The following is a 21740-nucleotide window of genomic DNA, read 5'->3' as shown; positions in this document are numbered from 1 at the left end:
ATTTAAGAAGCAAATGATTATTCATTAGTTTCAAGAAGAAATCGAAGAATTTATTGAAATTCTATAAAATCCGTTCATTCTTTTTTCTCTAATAGAGGATCAAAATTTATTTGAATTCGAATTTTACTAGAAGGTCAAATAGAGATCACAAATTATTGAAGAAATAACAAACTCTTTTATTATTCGTTGCGACAATAAAAATAAAAATTAATAAATATATTCAAAATAATCACATATTTATAAAATAATACGTAATGAAGTCTGAAACAAATCGTTAGGCAATATAATAACAAGTTGTTAGGCAACAAATTTATTACAACTATTATAATTCAATTAAAGTGTAACCAGTTGACTATCGACATTCCCAAGGACAATTTAATACAAATTCTACACATAAGCTACAACGCAGTCCCATAAATAAAATAGGAAATAACAATTAAAAAAAAAAATGTTAGGTTTAAGCACGATTTATTAAAAACTCTCGCGTTAGAAGAAGAATTAGCAAAAAATACGAATATTTAGATGCTCGTGTGAACATACTAATCAAGAGAAACGAAATCAGAAACGTTTTATAAATTTCTATTAAAATACTTAAGAATATAATTATTCACCTATAAATGACTTAAGATTCTTCAAAGGCTCACATGACGAGGAAATAATTTATTCCGAGATTAGTTGTCCCATTGATTGTTATCTTCCTTCCAATGCAACGTAAAATAAATTTAAGTATCTCACTAATTTATTACAATCAAATATGAAATAATTTCATCATAAAATTAATCTAACAATTAGTTATTTTAGATCTATCGTATCAGTCAGACCCTTAACGATAAAACTAAAAATAACCAAATCATTTTTTAATTTAAACATCACAAAAATAAACCAAATCATTTTTTAATTTGAACATCACAAAAACAATTTATGTGATCGAAACAAATTTGTGATATAATAAAGTCAAAAATTAGTAACCAAATTAACACTGAAAACGACTTTCTATACCAAACTGGAACTGAAGCCCGTTTTCAACTGACCCGGCCCACCCTAACTTCGACGTGTCATCATTATGTATATCCAAAACTAACATAATTTATTGGCCACATTTAGCATTAAAGATTAAAGAATAAAATAGTTACTATTTAAAAATAAATAAAATATCTACATTAATATAAAGTAATAGATTCTTGAGAATATTACAGTTCACTACCAAACTTACTTGAAAAATAATGCATTATTAATTTATATATCGTGCAAATTAATGTATTATTAGTTTATATAACGTAAAAAGAGTTCGAGTATTAATTATTTGTGCATAAAAAATATTAATTTAAATTAAAGGGGATGTATCAAACTTTTGACCAAAACGAAATTGGAAGATACAAGTTGTTTCATTTAACGGAAAACATCTAAATTTGTTTAATTAAATATTAACCAAAATTACTTAATTTGTGATTAGTAAATCTATCTCCAAATTTTCTTTAATTAACTAACTTTTAAAAATGAAATAAATAATTTCACGTGCTTAAATTCTTGAGAGAAGAACGATAAACTTTTGATTATAATTTAAAATTATTTTTAAATTTGGCTAATAAGAAAAATACTATTTGGTAATATTTTGGACAATATTAAATCTAAAGTTTAACAAAAGAAAAAATTATTCAATTTTTCTTTCTTCGTTCAGTTTTACTTGTTACGTTTTGCTTTAAAAAATCAATTATAGTTTATCGTATTTTCCAATCATGTAAATTTAAATTTTAAATAATAAATTAGTTTAATGAATTCAACTTTAAAAATTAATCAAAAAATTTTAATTTTCAAATATACAAATAAACCTGAAAAAAAAATATTTAGATCAAATTATACTTTTTCAATTCAAAAATAGTTGTCCAAAGTAATAAATGATATATAACATTCTTAATATTTTTCATTTGATCAAAATTACACAAAATATAGGTCATAAATATTTTTCATTTTATAAATTAAGATAGAATATTTTTTAATAGATAGAAAAAGAGATTAAACTCTTTTTTTAGTCCTTTAATATAACAACGGATATCTTATGAAATTAATTATTTCTACTTAGACTTATGAGATAACTAATTTCTTCATTTTAATAGATTATGTTGAAATTAATGATATCAATAGTAAATATAAATTTAATTTAATATTATCTCATAATTATACTAATAATTATAAATAAGTATATATTAAGTGAATCTTTATCCATTATATAATGCACCACATAATAATACAAATTCTATTTTTTTTTTTTTGGTATTTGCCCATTTCTCAAGGAAAGCACCAATAAAATCCACTGCTTCCCTTCCCTCCTCTTCTCTCTCGATCGCCGGCGCACACTGACGAGTACTGCGACTAGCGTTTCTCTAGGGTTCCGGCGAGTTATAGGATGGCGTCGGAGGATGTGGTAGGTAAGAGAAGCGAAAGTGCTGTTACTACAATCGTCAATCTGGCTGAAGAAGCTAAAATGGCGAGCGAAGGTGTTAAAGCTCCGAGTCATGCTGCTATTTTCAGTGTATGCAAGTCTCTCGCTGCTGGTGGAATCGCCGGTGGAGTGTCAGTTCTCTATCCTTCGCTTTTTCCTTGTGCTATTTTCTACTGCATATTCCTTTATTATTAGTCCTTTTCTTTTTCTCTGTTAAGGTATGAATGAATTCGATTAACAGAAACGAAAATTTTATTTGAAGTTATACTAGATTTTGAATATGTTACGAATAGTTCAAAAGGAAAAAAAATCATTTGCTGTTTCTAGTTTATACTCGTTTGGTTAACAGTTTTTAGCTGATAAACAGTATTGATTACTTAGGCTTGATCTTAATTTAGTATAGAAGAACTAAAAACATAATAATAATTTGCATTCGCTGATTCCTGTGTGTACTTGTTTTTTCGTCTGTGGTATTTATCTCTGATTTATTTAGGAAGACCATTGACATTAGTGAAAATTTCATATTGATGCTACCTAGATTGAATTAAGTTATTACAAATAGTTCCAAATAATAAAGTGATCTAGGTTTGCAATTTCTAGTTTATACTCGTTTATTATCAGTTATTTCTTTCTTTTTTCCTTTTTATTGTTCTGATACGATTCAGAAGAGAGATAGACAGCACCTGTGTAGTGTATGATGTGTTTGAAGGACCTTGGCCAAGCGAGTAGCTATTTTGATCCTTGGGAACAACTTGATGAATTCAGTAGATCGTTTTAGGAGGCCCTGATGACTATAGAACGAACCTATCCTATTTTTACATATGATGATTGGCTGTTCACGGCATTAGTAGCACAAATTTACATTTGCTGTTTACATATGCTTGACTTAACCAATCAATAAAAACTAATTTTCCTTTTTTGTCTGATATGGTTGCAAGGTGATAGACAGTAATGAGAATCTCATTTGCTGTTGGCGCATATTTGTAAATGATGATATTGAGCTTTTTAAACATGATGAGATAACAAGAGTTTTCTTTGGATTTTTTGTGAAATTAATATGGTTTTGGAGTAACAAAGAATTTTGAATATGCTAAAATTTCATAGTATACTGGTCTAGGGTGATATAAAGAGATAATTGTGTAGATACATAAACAAAAGATGCATTTTTTGTAGGTGACATAACGTAATTATGAGAGCACTTTTTCTCGTAAAGGTTGGCCTCTGGCATAAAAGTAGAAAGAGGAAACGTAGATGACTCAAGGGTTCTTGTTTTCTGGAATACAACCAAGAGAACATACTTGGAAAAAAATAGAAGGAGAAGCAAGGGAAACAAGAGGCGTTTGGAAACAATTAATATGGCTTATCCAGATAGCTGGATAAGTATATGAAATATCAAAAGCATTAACAAACAATCTTAAAAAATATTTAAAAGTAAAACCAAGTTTTTTCTTTTAGCTAAGATGCGAGCATCTTAGTTGTGTTATATAGAAGCAAGTAAATGCTAATTATGCAAAGGGTAACTAGAGGTCGACTGCCTGGCATGTTACAAAAGAATCAATTAATGAGATGTCCTTTGTTCCATTATCTAGTAGATTTTATTGAAGGAACCTCCTGCATAGATGGAGGAAAGGGGACACGAGAAAAGGAAAGAGAAAAAAAACTGTCATCATAAGAAACAGGAAGAGAACTGCGTTATAGACCCTACTTGAGTTTCATTCAGATATTGGATTCTGGGAAGAAAATGAAATGACTGGAGGGCTGTGGGGTACATGGTTTTGCATTTCTTCATGTGCTTTTATGCTTCCACAGACAACGATGTGATATGTTTCTTTTTAATTTTCTCCTCTTTTTGTTGTCTGAAAGGAGAAAAGTAGAAGGAAAGTGGGATTCACTTGTTGCATTTCTGACTACCTCATTAACATCCCAAATCTACTTAAAAAGTAACTCCCAGAGGTGTTCCTTTCACACTATCATTTTGTTAAAGGATCCGTTGCATGGCGTAGTTTCATTGCTTATGAATTAATTCTTGATTTTGAGGATAATGACATATCACAACAGGTTAAATGCATTTCTTGCCCTTCTCCCCTATTTTCATAATAGTACAAGTTGAATTTTATTCTTGTGTTACAGGTCACGCACTGCAGTTGCTCCATTGGAAAGGCTTAAAATCCTGCTCCAGGTAAATATTCCAAGTGATTCTTTGAAGCTTTCTTACATGTGATGTTTCTTCTGTATATCCTTGCAGATTTTCTCATAAATGAAGTGAGTGGAGATCTACATGTAAAATTGTTCCTGCAAAGTATATGAGTGACCTATATCGAGATGTATACCCAAATTATGCATCTTTTAGCATCGTAAGATACTGATTGAGAACCCAATTGAGTATTCAGAACAAAATGTTCCAATTAGATTTTAGTTTCATGAACCAACTTGGCTAAGAGTGGTGATTCTCAATTTAATTATTATATAGTTATTTGACAAGTGATGTCATTAGATATCAAACATGAATTTTCAGTTAACTATAATTTTGTATTAAGGAGTCTGCACAATAAACTTATTTGTGTACTTACTAATTTACATGAGTGAGTGTGATCATATAAAGTAGAATTTATATAGATGCATTAACATGTAAATAGTTCTAAACACACACCATAGGTTACAAGGATGTTACATTGACCTTTGTTCGCTGAAGTGCAGGTTCAGAATTCTCACAGTATAAAATACAATGGAACAGTTCAGGGGTTGAAATATATATGGAGAACTGAGGGTCTCCGGGGCATGTTCAAAGGAAATGGTACTAATTGTGCCCGCATTGTTCCAAACTCTGCCGTCAAGTTCTTCAGCTATGAGGAAGCATCCAAGTAAGCCATGCCACTTCTTTCTCTAAGAATGTTAAATGCAACTCCTTATACATCACATTCAAATAAAAATCTCTTTTGAATTGCCATTGTACATCTCCATTCTAGTTTGTTGATTTGTAGAAATTATTATTGTAAAGAACATTACTTTAACTTGTTGAATTCTGAGATACTCTACCACATTAATATTTGGATTAGCGGGACATATTTTTCTTTTGTCGGTCTCTGAATTTATTCTTAACATGTATTATTATCAACTTGGGGATTGATTTGGGAAATTGAAATTGAGCGTTGAAAGAATGCAAGGTCAAATAACTAGGATGAGTACTGGGTTCTGCACAGAAGTCTGACTAATTGAAGAGTGCTTTCAGTGACTTGGTGAGATGAATAGATCAGTTAGAAGTTGTTCATTCAAATTTTGTGGTTGAAAAGAGGTCAGTAATAATGCTGAAAGATGCAAGTTACCACTCACAAAGAAAATATATTTTTTGTTCAGGAATTGTTTTGGAATATTTACCTTATCCAAAAAACTAAAATTCCAGAAATGTTTTGGCTAATCCTGTATCAAATGATCAATGCACTTGATACAAAGGTCAAATTCTTGATCATTGCAAGCCTGTAAAGTTTTCATATTAATTCCTATGTAAATTTATGATCAGGGGACTTAAACATACTACTTTAGTTTTGTTATTAGCTAGTCTGATTCCAGAAGCAGAAAAAATGAATTTGATTGACTAGTTGTTAGTTCCTCTATCAAACTTAAAATGCAAGAGGATAAGTTGATTTGGATGCTGATATCCCTTTTCTTTTTAATCCGTTTTGAGATCTAATTCTTTTTAAAAAAATTATTTGGAGGATTGTGGTGGGGGAGTTTTCCTTCATTGTTGTTAATACAATTACCAATTCTCAGGAAAAAGAAATTTCTTCTTTCTTTGATGTTGGGGAAGGTTATGAGAAAGCATTTATAGGCGGGGAAGCAGTTTGATTATTTGACAGTTGTCATATTTGAGAATGAAATTGATTGTGCAAGGGATATGAAATTCCAAATATTATAGTTTGCACAAGAGTTTAATGTGATACCCTGACTGAGAGAATATGAGTTTTTCAGATTACTAATCATCTAAAATAACATATAAATTCTCTTATATCTAATGTAGCTTTTTTTTTTTATTTTTTATGGCTTATGAACTCTAATATCTTCTCTGTTTATCATTTAAAAATGTTGCAGGGGAATCTTATGGTTTTACCGGCAGCAAACTGGAAATGGTACAATCAACTAACTAGCCAAATTTTTCTTCATCCTATCTCTTTCTCTGCCCACATCTGCTATCAAAACTTAAGCTAATTCTTCGTTCGTAGATTATGCTGCAAAATCTTTGTTGTGAAATATACTTATAGCTCTACCTAGTTATAGCAATTTATGAGTCTAAGCTTGTTCATATACTTATTTTGCCATATTAACTGTATTTTCTCTTATCTGCTGCAGAGGATGCTGAACTTACTCCTCTTCTACGCCTTGGTGCTGGAGCATGTGCTGGCATCATTGCAATGTCAGCAACTTACCCAATGGACTTGGTACGAGGCCGAATTACTGTCCAGGTATTGCATCTGTGGATTGTGTATGGAAATGAGCTTAGTTTTCCAGGTTCTTGTTAATTTGTAATGTTTCTGCTTCTCTTTGCAGACAGATAAATCTCCTAGTCACTACAGAGGGATATTTCATGCTCTTAGAACAGTTTTTGTTGAAGAAGGCCCGCGTGCCCTGTACAAAGGATGGCTCCCTTCTGTAATAGGTGTTGTAAGTGATGATTTTGATTTGACTTGCTATAGTTTCAAAATTAGAAGCACATGGCTTCTGTCTCAACCTAAAATTATACTCCTTTTGATCATTTTGTTACTTGTGTGTCCATCTCACTTTGAGTGCTTCGCATTATCTGATTACGCGTGGATTATTTCCTCCAAAATTTAAGTCATGAGAATAGTCTTTCCCCGTCATTCACTAAACTAAACAGGATACCCCCTTTCTATGGACATGGTACACTATAGTTCTTTCAATGATTTTTGGTATATAAGACCTCATATTTCAGTAATAATAATATTGGTTGTGTAATGAGTCATTTAGTTGCATTTTTGTTCAATAAGTGTTAACAAAAGAATTTCTGTTAAGAGATGAGGATATGCCAGTTTATTCAAAAGGACTAATATTGAATATTCTGAGCGTTAGGAGAGATTGATTGTACATTAAGCTACATAGTGATTGCCTATAGCCTATAGGTATCCATTTAGCAACTCACTAAGAGATTGTCTTTTAGATGCTAGCTTGAAGTCCTTAGGATTGAGCCCTCTTGTCGAATAGTGCTTAAAATTGGACATTCTGTTGTTTTCAAACTCTCATCAAGTTTTTTATATAAAGAACTGTCTGACTCTATGCGCATATTCCACCTTTTTTCCTCACGGTTAACTGTCAGCATGATTTACTTGATCTTCACATCCAAACATCAAGCAGCTTAAGCTTCTACACTATTTGCCTAATTTTCTCAGAAGATTGTGTTAAGATGTTAGCAAGAGTGGAATGGTTTATCAAGAAAGGTAGAAAGAGAAAAAACAATTAAGTGAAAAGATATTCCCATCTATTTATCTAAAGGAAAATGATATGGCCAATGTATTTAAGCACATGTCATTTGTAGGTTTAACCAAATGACACCATTGCTGATGCAAGTTCAAAATGCAGATTCCTTATGTAGGTTTAAACTTTGCTGTATATGAATCTTTAAAAGATTGGTTGGTCAAAACTCGACCATTTGGACTAGCTCAAGACACTGAATTGAGTGTTATGACCAAGCTTGGTTGCGGTGCTGTTGCTGGAACCATTGGACAAACAGTTGCTTACCCTCTTGATGTCATTCGTCGAAGAATGCAGATGGGTGGCTGGAAAAATGCTGCTTCAGTTGTTATTGGTGATGGGAAGACCAACGCACCTGTAGAGTATAGTGGTATGGTAGATGCATTCAGGAAAACAGTTCGTCATGAGGGAGTTGGAGCTTTATATAAGGGTTTGGTCCCAAATTCAGTCAAGGTTAGTGTAACCCATCACATGTTCTTCGAAAATGATTCCTTTCCCTTACTCTCCGTGCCTAGACATTGTCATGGTTTTCCAATAAGGCTAGCCTCGGAAGATGATGTTTTCTGTTGTATTTAGTATGAGAGTGATTCGGTTCGAGTTAATATGACACTATTCTTCTATTTTCAGGTGGTCCCGTCTATCGCAATTGCATTTGTTTCATATGAGGTTGTAAAAGACATTCTTGGTGTGGAAATGAGGATATCTGATTGAATTGTTCGAGTAAAAACTCAGGTTATTTTCTGTACTTAGATGTTAATTTACTCGGAGAAGCGAGTAAAGTTATTTATTGGTAAGTGTTATCTTGTTGACTTGGAAAAGGAGAGATCCTGAGCAGTGTTATGTATTTTATTGGAGAGATATATTAACAATAAAGAGTGGTCCAGAAGTAGCAGTAGGTGCACTTCACATTATAGGAATCAAAATTTACTCATTTGGCCAGTATTTTTACAGAAACGTTTATTTGAATAGAATTCTGGGTCTGTTTATGTTCCATTTGTTTTGTTTGGTTCACTTTATCATTGCTTATTTCTGCCATATTTTGTGGCATATTGGCTCTTGCTACATGCTGGACTAAATATTTTGTGCCTAAAAATACTGCATTCAAATTATTACATTTCGCAGTTTTCTACATGATGTAAAAAATTATTCTGATTTGCTCATGTTGTGAGAGAATTTTCACGCAATTCACGGGTTCAACAAGCAATCAACATTTCACGATCAAAGAGTGTAATACTCTTTGTAGTAGCGGTGCTTGTATGCTATAAGATCTTGAACATGAACCCAAATCTTTTAGTATCGAATATTATCCAAATCCCCTCATATATAACATGTAACCTACGGTAGATCAAATTTCGTTTTTAAAACATTCATCTATATATAATAATCAAACTTAGTGAAATAAGATTGCAGGTCAAACTCACGGAAAAGTTACTCAATTCCACGTTGCTTCCAAAGCTTTAGTGTAATAGCAAAAACACAGTCAATGATATATGAGTTAGGTGCACGTTACAACCTTAAACCATATCAGCTCAATATCCATTAACCTTAAACCATCAGCTCAATATCCATTGAGTATTGGTTCGCGAGTCTACTTACTTCCAAGGATTTCTCGATTATCCAAAAAAAATATTGGAATTATCCATGAACTCTTCATGGCAAGGAATCAAGAGTCAAATAAGAGTATAAATACGAAAAACTCAAAACACTGTAGAATGAAGTGAAGAAAAGATTTCTATATCCCAAAAACAATCTTATCACAATATTACGATTCCACTAATCCCCATATGTTCAATGAATGAAGAAGTTCCAGTACTGAAAAAATGGTAGCATTACTTGCCTATACAGACTAAAAGAAAGGGTATTTCAAAAAACTAAGGCCCAGCAACAATATCACTTCTGAAGTAAAAAACGACCAATCACTCCAAAATAGAAGTACCAAAACTAAGGTAATCAGGAAAGCAAAAGCAAAAATGATGTACACAGGAATTTCAAGCTGTTACTTGCCTTTTTCCCTTAGTCTTTGTTGAGATCCTTTCTATAAGATCATCATAGCGACTCTGGTGGTAATCGATCCAGATACACAACTGCCTTATCGCCTCTCGTTTTTCCTCACTCAAGTCTAACATTCCCTTATCTTTTTCATTCATCTTCCTTTCATACTCTCCCATCTTTTCATCCTTCTCCACCAACATTTTATGCAATGTAGCTATCTTCACTTCAAGTTGGTGAACGGTTTCTGTCAAACTACCCCTCCGACTCACCTCGTTTTTCCCTGCGAATTCTAATTCCTCAACCTTCTCTTTTAGCACCAATGCACATTCTTTCTCATCATTCAGTTGTTGCACTAGAGTGTCGACTTCCTTATTCAGCTGCTTCTTTTCTTCACTTGTTACTTTGATCAAGTTCAAAGCAACCTTAAGCTCATTCAATATTTCGTAAATGCGGGACTCCAGGTGACCAGTGTCTTCCTCGAACTTCATATTGAATGTATCCATTTGAGTCAAAGTGTCATTTACTTTATTTGAAAGGTCTGCTTTTATTTTTGCTTGAGTTTCCTTGTATTCAGTGATAACTCCTGACAATGTTGCAATCCTCTCTTCCAGTAACTTTTGATGTTGCAGTAACTTCTCTTCTTTCTTCTGGTGGTCCACTTCTTTCTCTGTGAGCAACTGTTCAGTCACCCGAAGCTTCTGAATGGTTAATCGAAGCTTAACCTCAGTGTTCCGAACATTCTCCACCAGTGTGCTGATTTCATCTCCTTTCATTTCTAGATCCCTCTTTAGATCTTCAATCTTGGAATCCAGTTCATGTATTTTATGATCTTTACTTTCAAGATTCTTCTGGTATTCTTCTGTCATCTCTTCAATCTTCATTTCTGCAAGTTTGATTTTTTCCTTGTACTCCTGCAGCATACCATCAAGCTGTTTGTGCTCCTCGCCCAACTTTCCAAATGCTTCCTCATGTTCTTTGATCTTCATTTCCCGATCCACAATCTTTTTTGATAATTCAGTGTGCTGATTCTCTGCGTGTGCCAAAGTCTGACCATGCTCATCAACTTTCTCGGTTAATGCATTCTCCAGATCAGATAGTTTGCTTAGGAGACTTACCTTTTCCTCCTTCAGCAGATTGCTCTCATTGTTTGCACTGCTTATGTTTTCTTCCAAGGTACTCTTGTGTTCACAAAGGGATTTCACTTCAGCCTGGAGATCATTGACCTGTACCACTAGACCTTCCTTCTCTTCCACTAACTTCCCGAGCGCTTCCTCCTGTTCTTTCAGCTTTAATTCCTGATCCACAATCTTTTGTGATAATTCAGTGTTCTGACTCTCTGCTTGTGCCAAACTTTCAGTGGACTCTTGTTTACCTCCTTCAATTACCAATGTCAGCTGGTCTTTCTCAGTCTGCAGTAACTCTATCTGCTGCTGGGATTTATTAGCTTCTTCTGTCAAGGCAACAATTTGAGCAGAAGTATCATTTTGCACATCTTCTAGTCTCTTTTGCAAGGCTTGATACTCCTCAACTTTCTCGACTAATGAGTTCTCCAGTTCAGATATTTTCAGGAGGAAACTTTCCTTTTCCTCCTTCAACAGACTGATCTCATTGTTTGTATTGCTTGTGTTTTCTTCCAATGTGCTAATCTTTTCACAAAGTGACTTCACTTCAGCCTGGAGATCATTGACCTGTATCACTAAACTGTCCTTCTCTTCCACCAACTTCCCGAATGCTTCCTCCCTCTCTTTCAGCCTTATTTCCTGATCCACAAGCTTTTGTGATAATTCGGTGTTCTGATTTTCTGCTTGTGCCAAACTTTCTGTGAATTCTTGTTTTCCTGTCTCAATTACCAACTCCAGCTGGCTTTTCTCAGTTTGCAGCAATTCTGTTTGCTGCCTTAACTTATCAACTTCTTCAGTCAAGGCAGCAATCTGAGTAGAAGCTTCATTTTGCACTTCCTCTAGCTTCTTTTGCAAGGTTTCATGCTCTTCCACTTTCTCCGCTAATGCACTCTCCAGTTCAGATATTTTGCTTAGGAGACTTCCCTTTTCTTCCCTGACCTGTACCACTAGACCTTCCTTCTCTTCCAGCATTCTCTGGCCTTCTGATGTATTCCTTGCTAATTCCCCCTTCAACTTTTCCAACTGGGTGAGGTATTCTGATGCTTCTCCAGCTTTTGCCTCAAGTTGAGACTCTATTTGAGACTTCTCAACAAGCAGATTCTCCGAGTGCTCTTGCAGATTGCTCAGCTGCAAAGTTAAGGCAGCAATCTGAGCAGATGATTCAATTTCCCCATCTTCAGAGTTCTTCCTTAAAATGACTAGTTCACTTTCTCTCTCAGTTAATGCCCTCTCAATTTCAGAAATTTTATCGTGCATCATCTCCTTGTCATTTTTCATCTGAACAATTGTCTCATCCTTGCTTGTCAGCTGCTCTTCCAATTCATGTTTCAGATTCTGAAGTGATTTTAGCTCCACTTCTAGATCCTTCACTTTTGAAAGAGAACTTTCTTTCTCTTCCAGAATTTTCAGTGACTCTGCAGATTTGTTTGCTATATCCTCCTTGAGACTCTCTATCTCACTTGAGAATCCTGAAATTTCTTGTGTTTTCTTCTCCAATTCTGCTTCCAATTCAAGTTTCTGGCTGCAAAGAGACTCCACTTCTAGGTCCTTCTTATTCACCTTGTTTGTTAAGTCCTCAACTTCAGCTGACATCTTGTTTCTTTGTTGTTCCATTTCCTCCTCCAACTTGCCTTTCAGTTCACTTAAGGATTCAATTTCAAGCTGCATATTGTTTATCTTTGTGGTCAGAGCTTCCATCTGGGATGAGAATTCCCCCTCCTTTTCCTCAAGTTTATTCAGCAGTGCAGAGAGCTCATCTTCCTTCTGTTTCTCTATTTCTGATCTCTGAGACTGCAGTGAACCAATCTCCAGTTCCATACCTCTTAAACGAGTCGATGCTTCAGTTTTATGAGCATCATGTATCTCCTTGTGAGAAGCGAACTCCTTTTCTTTCTCATCTAGCATCCCCTTTAGCTGGTCAGCTTCAGTCACAAGGTCTTGGATCTTTTGTTGAGCTTGCCCTATCTCCTCTGAAAGCTGTAAAACTTTCGATGATAGTGAAGAATTGTCTTCCTCTGTGACCTTTTGCGTTTGACTTAGCTGAGCTATTTCTTTTTCAGCAGAATCTAGTTGCTCCTTCACTGAGGGAAGTTCACTTTTTAGGGCTTCCAGTTCTCTGTGTAGGGTTTCTTTCTCTTCCTTCAACTGCCCCATAGTGGTTCTTAATTCCTCAATAGTACTATTGCCTTCTAAAATGCTGTTTCCCATGGCTTCTTTCTCCAAGAGTAAGCTTTCTCTTTCTTTAGTCATTTCGTCCAGCTTCTGCATTAATTCAGATTCTAATTTTGCAGATTTCTCCAAATTCTCTTTGAGGTCCACTGTCTCACCTAGAAGCTTTGAATTTTCCACCTCCAACCTTTCAGCTTCACTAGTCAAACTGCAGATTGTTGTTTCTGCTTCTTGCAATTTACTCAGAGTGCTCTGGTGCTCGGATTGCAAGGCGTCCTTTTCTTCTTTCGCAGCCATCAGCTGAGCCTTCAACTCAATTATTTCCAGATTTGCGCTTGCCAATTCTTCCTTGATGCCATCTGTTACTTCTGTGAATTTCAGTTTACCATTTTTCTTCCCCTTTTTTCTCGTACTGCCATCTGAATCTGAGTCTGAGTCTGAGTCTGAGCTGGAGGAAGAACCATCTTTCTCGTGTTTTCCATGGACATTATCCCTCAGTTTTCCAGTGAGATGATCATAACGAGCATACAGTGATTGGTAATGATTGTGAAAATCTTCAACTGCCTCAACAAGTGGTTCTTTTTCATCTCCACCATCTTCTCCTTTAAGATAGGCTAAGATCTTCTGAATTTTTTCTTCAATTTCTGCAAGATGTAAGGACCAAGTGTTAACTTTGCCTGAAGATTCCACTAGGGCCCAAAGAATTTTCTAGACTATTTATTTATAGCAAGGGTGGGCGTGGTACGATAGATACTGAGTTACCATACAAAACCAACAATTTTACAGATAGATTCAGTAGCTCTTGAGCCAGATAAGTATATACCTGCTTTGGTTCCTTTCAGCTCTTCATCTTTCTCAGGATCAACATGACTTCCAAAAAAGGATTTAACTCTTTCCCTGAACCGATGCTTTGTCATCTCTTCAAGTGTTTATGTACTTGTCAATTGTTTCTCTGTCTTTTCAACAATAAAGGGCTTTGACCATCCCGAACAATATAAGTTCCAGTACTGAAAAAGAAAATTGGCGTGTCAAGATTTGAGACAGTAAATTTACAGGAATCAAACAAGTAATTGCTCTATGAAACCAATATTTATAGTTTATTTGGATTCTCTTTAAAAAGGTAGTTGAGAAAAGAATTGTCAATATCAACACAATATGTCGAATAAAAGGGGAAAATAAGATATTTAGTCTTATGAATCTGGAAGTTAAACGAGTAAAATACAAGACCATTGTTCCTACGTTCATTCCGTCAATTAAGCAACAATCTAGTTATTTTAAGCATGGCCACGTGTTCAAATTCTGGACACTATCTTTTCCATCATGTCCAATTTCCGTTCTTCTACCTAATTCTTGTTAGCTCCTTTTTCCTGTAATAAAGAGCATTAATTTGATGCTCTCTAATGCTGCACGCAATTTCACTTCTAAGGTACGTTGTTCGAACGACTTCGAAATTTTTTTATGGATCCTCCAAAGTAGTTTATTTGAAATATCAAACATGGATTATTTTTAAAAAGTCCAAACAACATAACTTCTAAGTAGCTCTTCATTCTCAAGAGCAATAAATAGGAACTATATCAGAACAAATATGAAGCATCTCATAATACATGGATGAGAATTGTGATCATCAGCTCAATATCCTTGTGCTAGCCATTAACCAAAAGGCCTTTTCCGTTCTCATGAATGGCAATCTCACAGGTCAAAAGAAAAAGGCATTGACCGAGACAGACTGAACTGTATGTATTCTTAAGGTACTGTGTGCCAACAGCTAGACATGATATACTGTAGTACTCCCCGGAAAGTGGGGAACACACTCATCAAGTCTTCAACTACATTCTCATCAGGAAAAGAAAGAAATTGCAGAGAATCTAAGAAAGGGGGTCATTTGGTTGTTGCATAAGGGGATCATTATTTCGAAATAAATTATGAGTTATTTTTTCGTTTACTACTTGCTACAACCTTTTCTTTTGGGACTGTTCAGTACTATAATTGTGATATTGCTTTTATATACAATAATACTCTATGTCAAATAGTAATTTCAGAATTACTATTTCCAAGATAAAAACAAAAAACCATCAAAATTTTTAGAAAGACAAGGATACGTTAAAATCAAGAATTGAAATAAAAATGTATCCCAATTTTTCCTGTTTAAATCAAGCATATGTCTTATATTATATCACATATATCTCATTTTAGTCTAACTAACCAAACATTTTGCAAAATAGAAGTATATCTACTAGTCAATACGGGAATAATTAATTTGCCAATTAAATGACCCTTAATTGGATTGTAAAGTATTCGGACTAACATAAAAAATTAGGGAAGACTTACAACTATTCATATTGTATTTACTTAAATAATTGCACAATTTTTCTAAAATCCCTTACCAAAATGCGCATGCGTTTTCTTAAATCATTTTGCAATTATCTATTTTCAGATTCTGTCCAACAAAAGAAATTGGAATTCCAAAGGCTAAAAAGGAGAAGAAGAATTAACTCCAGCTGCCAAACATGTGTTTTCTGGCGACAGGCCCTACGTAAATTGGCCTACAGAAAGGAAATAGCCTATCATCATTCATCAACCAACCCAAACTTTTTATCAATCATTTTAGGTAAAAATGGAGGGAAACAGCATATTCCCCTTCCTTCAAATCAAAAGTATTTAAAAATGAAGTCAAAAGCATTTACACTTTTTGAATTCTTTATTTTTTAAAAATAATTTTACTTAAAATGCTAAAAATGTACTCTACATCTTATATATTTTTTATTAAAAATAATTAAACATAGTTCAAGAATTTGTTTTTTTTATCTCTACCTTATGTTTATTCGTATTATAATTCTATTAATTTATATTCACACCTGCCTCTCTCTAGATCAAATTTCGCACTGACAGATCCAATTTTTGGTTTGGGCAATCACAGATTTATATTTTGGCTGTTTATGACCAGCGTGCAGGTAAAACAAAGGTCAGCCTACTTTGAAAAATAAAAATGCCAGCTAGATAATAACAGACGTGACATGTTCTTTACGTTCCAACTATTCTTCGTTTTTCGTTTCTTTTATTTTTCTATTACTACTAAAATATAGTCAGCTAAATGTCACTACTAACAATTAACACCATTCCAAAAAAAAAAAAAAAGGTTAAAGAGTAAAGCAAAGTGTAGTGAATTCTCTGTTCAGTCTCCACTGAATACAAAAAAAAATAAGAACCTTACGGATTCCAAATTCGTTCAAAATTTATGAACAAATTTGGAACAGTAAGTTCATATGAATGAAGAAACAAATCATACGGAACACTTGCGATCTGATTCATACTTATCAGATAAATCAAACAGAACACAGAAACAAAAATTCATCACAAAATTATTAGAAGGCGGAGAGAAAGCTCATCAAATGAGCAGTGAAACAGCGAGAAAATTGTTCACATAGCACGAGAAAGACGATTGAAATCCAATAGCAAAGCATAACTAACCTCGAAGAAACTCAGTAAAACTCATCGATTCGACCAAAATCATTGAAACCGAAGATTCGAGCAACAACTTCATCGAATCAAAGCTTAATCAGCTATGAACTCTCAAATTCTCAATCATTGCATCCAAATCACGAATCAGAGACTCACTTAACAAGTCTCAAACAACAAAACTTCATGAACTAATCAAATAAATCCGAAAACAATAAACTCGATCACAATCTCTACACGGAGAGCAATCAAAATTCAGCAGATTAACAATCAAGGCTAAAGCATTGAAAAAATTACCAAAAATGAACATCAACATCAAAAGTTGAACCTCTCGCAATCTCTACAACTAAGAACAATCAAAACTAAGTAGATTCACTATCAAAACACAAACAAAATCACAAAATTAAGTAGATTAACATCAAAACACAAGCAAAAACAACAACAATTAACAGTAATCTCAAAAATAAGTTCAGGAAGTTCAAAACCGTACCTGTAAACTACAGCTTGAAGCAAAGCAAAACTGGATAAACAAATTTAGAGAGAGAATGATGAAATCGAAAAGCAGTTTTTCAAATTTGAGGAATGAGAGAGAGAAGGAACAAAAAAAAGAGAAGAGAGGCTTTATAGTACAGACTGTAATACAAAGCAGGTCACTTTTGAAATAGTGAAAAGTTGAGGGGGGAAAGTATATTTGTCTGTTTTATGGAGCCCTTATAAGGTTAAAAGCGACTGGCACAGCATTTCTAACTTCAAATTATTTTTGAAGAAAAAGAAGATGGAATCTTTGGAGTTTTATTGAATCTAAATTGCCTTTTGATATTTGTTATATTACAAGAACACCATTATTTTTGTTTTTTTGTTTTTATTGCTATTTTAATTAAATTATTTTAAGTGGTAGCCTTGTGGTTTGGCTTGAAACAGGTCATTGTTTGTGGTATTATTCCACAATCATATTCTGTGTCTAATCACAGTGTTTGCCTTGGTTTTATTATAGTACATAGTTAATTAATTAAGTTATATATAAGTGTAATCTATAATTAATTGTTATTTTTAGATATGCTTTATATATGTTAATAGTGTAAATTTTGCTCGTGTGTGAGCTTGTTTATATTATCAAATTTAAGTGAGCATAAAAGAAAGAGATTTTGATTGTTCGGCAATTAATATATTTTTTTATAATATAGATATGAACTGAATGAAGTGATCAATGCTGACTCATTTAGACTATTACAATCGGATGTGAATTGGTGCATATTTGTTATGTTATTTCTTCTGTATTTTGATTTTTTTTCTGTATTTTGATAGTATTAACTGATAATTAATGTAAGGTTTAATTAGTTTATGCTGAATTTTCATAATATAAATATAGCCGTTAGAACCTGTTGTGGATTGATGCATTGTTTTATGTGTTTTTGTACGACAATTGTATCAGCTATATTAATCAATCTACATTAATTTTCTATGATATAGATATGAACTAAACGATGTGATCAATGTTGATTCATATAGTCTATTATAGCTAGATTTTTAATAGTGCATAGTTATTATGTTATTTTGTATAGTGATAGTATTAACTAGCAAGTAATTTAAGATTAATTAATTTATGACGGATTTTCATTATATATGTGTGCGTGCAAGGGCGTGCAACAGGCATGCGTTGTGTATATTTGGATTGGTGCATAGCTATTATGTAATTTTTTATACTGAGATTATCTGTCATCGATGTAAGCTTATAGTTAACTTACGGCGTGATTAGTGATGACTCATATGACCGTTAAAATTTGCTTTGAAATGGTGCATAGTTGTGTATATTTTTGTCTGATTGCGTCTATCAATATAAGTGTGATTAATAAAGATTTATATAGTTATTATAACTTGCTTTGGATTGGTGTATAATTGCGTATATTTTTGTGTAGTGCTAATTGGATCTATCAGTATAAACATGATTAATTTACGACGTAATTAATGATGACCTATATAAATGTTACAACTTGCTTCTAATTAGTGCAAAATGTTTTTGTACTCTTCACATGTAAAGAGTTACTATTTGTAATTAATTAACTCTAATAATTCATTGTAACGTCTTATTTATCCTTCACAATTTTTATTGTTTAATTCAAATGTGATATAAATTGTTATTTGAAATTGTCTTTTAAATAAAGCAAAAACTACACCTATGATAATTGGTTTCATGTTAATGCAAGAATATGTTATTTTGTATAGTGATAATATCAACTAGCAAGTAATTTAAGATTAATTAATTTATGATGGATTTTTATTATATATGTGCGAGAGAGCGAGAGAGCGTGCGTATATGTGTATCTTTGAATTGGTGCATAGCTAATGTTTAATTTTTTTATATTGAGATTATCTGTCGATAATCAATGTAAGTTTATAGTTGACTTAATGCGTGACTAGTTATGACTCATATAATCGTTATAACTTGCTTTGAAATGGTGCATAATTATGTATATTTTTGTCTAGTACTAATTGCATCTATCAATATAAGCGTGATTAATGATGATTTACATAGTCGTTAAAACTTTTTTTGAATTGATGAAATTGCGAGTGTATTTTTGTCTAGTACTAATTGCATCTGTCAATAAACTTGATAAATTTACAACATGATTAATAATGACTTATGACTGTTACAACTAGCATTTGATTAATGCACAATGCTTTTGCACTCTTCACAAGTAAAGAGTTACTATTTACAATTAATTAACTCTAATCGTTCATTGTAATTTTCTTTTTTATCCTTCATAATATTTATTGCTTAATTCAAATGTGATATAATTTGTTATTTGAATTGTTTTTTAAATAGAGCGAAAAACTACACATGTGATAAATGATTTTCATGTTAATGCAAAATATAGCTTCCTAAAAATTTAGAATCCAAGTCTACTCCTTGTTTTTATTAAAAGAAAATTCAATTCAATTATTTTTTTTTACACAGCATAAAAAGTCCAAATTAAACAAATAAAAATAAAGAAAAAAAGTAAAATTTATGAAAGATGATGTATTGATCATTGTAATGGTACTCCCCTATTCATTTTTATATGTACATGAATCATGATTGACTTGACATGTACATTTTCAAAAAAATTTAATAAAATAATAAAATGTGAATACAAAATAATTATGTTACTTAATAATAAATGTAAATAGATATAAGATGATAAATTATTTAATATTTTTCAAAAATAAACATCTAATATAAAAGTAAAATTAGATCAAAGTAAAACCCTCCATTATATTTTATTTTGAAAGCTTTAATTGTCCCTAAATCCGAGCCGGTCCCTTCTCCCCACTAAAAAAGATATAAAATAAATAATACACAATTCAATATAAATGTTTTTAAATATATGGCAGAATCTAATGCATGTACCATGTTGTTAATGAAGAAATCCTACTAGCCTCGGGCTGATATATTGTTTTTTAGATTTTATATAAGTATTTTAAATTATTTTTATTGTTCACTTATCAAAATAAAAAAATAAATAAGACAATCATTTAAGTTTTTAAGAAAAAAAGTTATTCCTTTGTACAAAATGCACCCATCAATCTCTAAATTCTTAAGAAAAAAATTATCTTTTTCTTTGTTATAGCCTTTATAAAATTATATTGTAACTATTTCGGTAATAAAATAATTTTTTCCGATCTCAAATAATTTTTAAGTATTTTAAATTATATAAAAAGTTATAATTTACCTTACTTTTAGTCGAGTTTCAATTATGAATTGAAAACTTCAGAAAGATTGAGAAATAAATGTAACTAATTAAAACTAAAAAATTGACTATACTACTACAATTTTTTTATTTTTTTTTATTTTATGAAACGTAAAACTAAGAAATAATTAACACCCCAAAACGTTACGTAGAACACTTAATAGAATCTTATTGGCCAAAAATAAATTAGTTTCAGACTTTCAGTACACTTGCACATGCATAAGAGACAATTATGACATCTGAAAAAAAGATTATGGTAAGATACAAAAAGTTTAGGTGGCCAACGGGGATAACTAAGTTGTCTCTATATTATTAACCTGGATACTGATAGGATGATTTCTCCGTCTTCGATTAGAGTTACGAAGTTCGAGCTTTTTGGGAATAACTTTTTAAAAGAAGTATTATAAATATTTTTGAATTTAATATAAATTATTTAGTTTTGTTCTTGACTATCGACCGTCTTACAAAGATTCTCATTAACTTGATAAATTAAATTTGGCGAAAGAACGATTGAAAATACCCTTAAAGTTGACAAGAGTTTAGGAGGTATATCACTCATGTTACAAGGTCGAGGGTGTATTTAAGTTCAGTTAGTCAATTAAATATGTGTTTTTAAGACTGTTAATATTTCAGGAATGAAACTAATAATTCACGCCTAATTTAGCGTTGGTTTCCAATACTTCTCTTTTTTTGTGTTGGAGGCGCCATATCAAAATTGAGTCATGTAATATGCGAAGTCAAATTTAATCAGACCTCAATGTGAATATTCAAAACTCAAAAGTAAAAGAAAAAGACCAAGTTGTCTTTATAGTGATGCAATTGTCTAACTATAATCTTTGACAAAATGCCTAATGACTGTTTAGTGAAAATGTCATCGTATTGTTTGTTTGAGCAAAATAGATAAATGACTTTTGGCTATATTGGCTTTTAGGTCACCTCACTAATAGTTTGATATACATTTGAGTTACTATATTTTTATCATCAAAAAACCCTCAAAACTAATAAACAATAGTATGTTTTTATACTTATACACTCTAAATATGTGAGTCCGGAGCCTAAAGGGTATAAAATGTTAATAAAATTTCCAAAATGGTATATGAATATTTATTTTAACCAAAGGGCAAAATCGCTGGAAGGGCAGCGACTTTGCGTGCCGAAAAAAGTAAAATCGCTGCCTTGGCAGCGATTTCTAAAATATTTTTTAAAAAAATAATTTTTTAATAAATCGCTTCCTAAGGAGCGATTTTCTTAATTTTTTATTTGAAATTAAAAAAATAAAAAAAAAAGGAGCAAATCGCTGCAAGTACAACGATTTGTCTCCAATTTTCTTTTATATTTTTTTAAATCAATTTT

At 32.3% G+C, this 21740-nt stretch overlaps 2 protein-coding genes across 3 annotated transcripts; one reads left to right on the top strand and one right to left on the bottom strand.

The window, feature by feature from the left end:
- The first annotated feature begins 2249 nt into the window (after positions 1-2249).
- Positions 2250-8914, top strand: LOC107028830 (mitochondrial adenine nucleotide transporter ADNT1-like). Its single transcript, XM_015230043.2, has 8 exons — positions 2250-2571; positions 4571-4619; positions 5138-5301; positions 6527-6564; positions 6785-6897; positions 6983-7096; positions 8030-8374; positions 8549-8914. The coding sequence occupies exons 1-8, from the start codon at positions 2405-2407 to the stop codon at positions 8630-8632; spliced, it is 1074 nt and encodes a 357-aa protein (XP_015085529.1). The 5' UTR covers positions 2250-2404; the 3' UTR covers positions 8633-8914.
- Positions 8915-9634: 720 nt separating this feature from the next.
- LOC107028391 (COP1-interactive protein 1) lies at positions 9635-17297 on the bottom strand. Of its 2 annotated transcripts, XM_015229443.2 has the most exons (4): positions 17150-17253; positions 15588-15746; positions 14027-14210; positions 9635-13847 (listed from the first exon to the last, which is right to left on the bottom strand). In XM_015229443.2, exons 3-4 carry the CDS (start codon positions 14118-14120, stop codon positions 9910-9912), a joined length of 4032 nt encoding a protein of 1343 aa, XP_015084929.1. In that variant the 5' UTR covers positions 14121-14210; positions 15588-15746; positions 17150-17253; the 3' UTR covers positions 9635-9909. The 2 variants fall into 2 exon arrangements, with proteins under 2 accessions (XP_015084929.1, XP_015084928.1); XM_015229442.2 differs by lacking the exon at positions 15588-15746 and having other exon boundaries at positions 17150-17297.
- Positions 17298-21740: the final 4443 nt, after the last annotated feature.

Source organism: Solanum pennellii, chromosome 8 (assembly GCF_001406875.1).
Source record: "Solanum pennellii chromosome 8, SPENNV200".
Classification (NCBI taxonomy): domain Eukaryota; kingdom Viridiplantae; phylum Streptophyta; class Magnoliopsida; order Solanales; family Solanaceae; genus Solanum; species Solanum pennellii.
The sequence above is the reverse complement of the archived record's forward strand: the minus strand, read 5'-3'. Positions and strand labels throughout refer to the sequence as shown.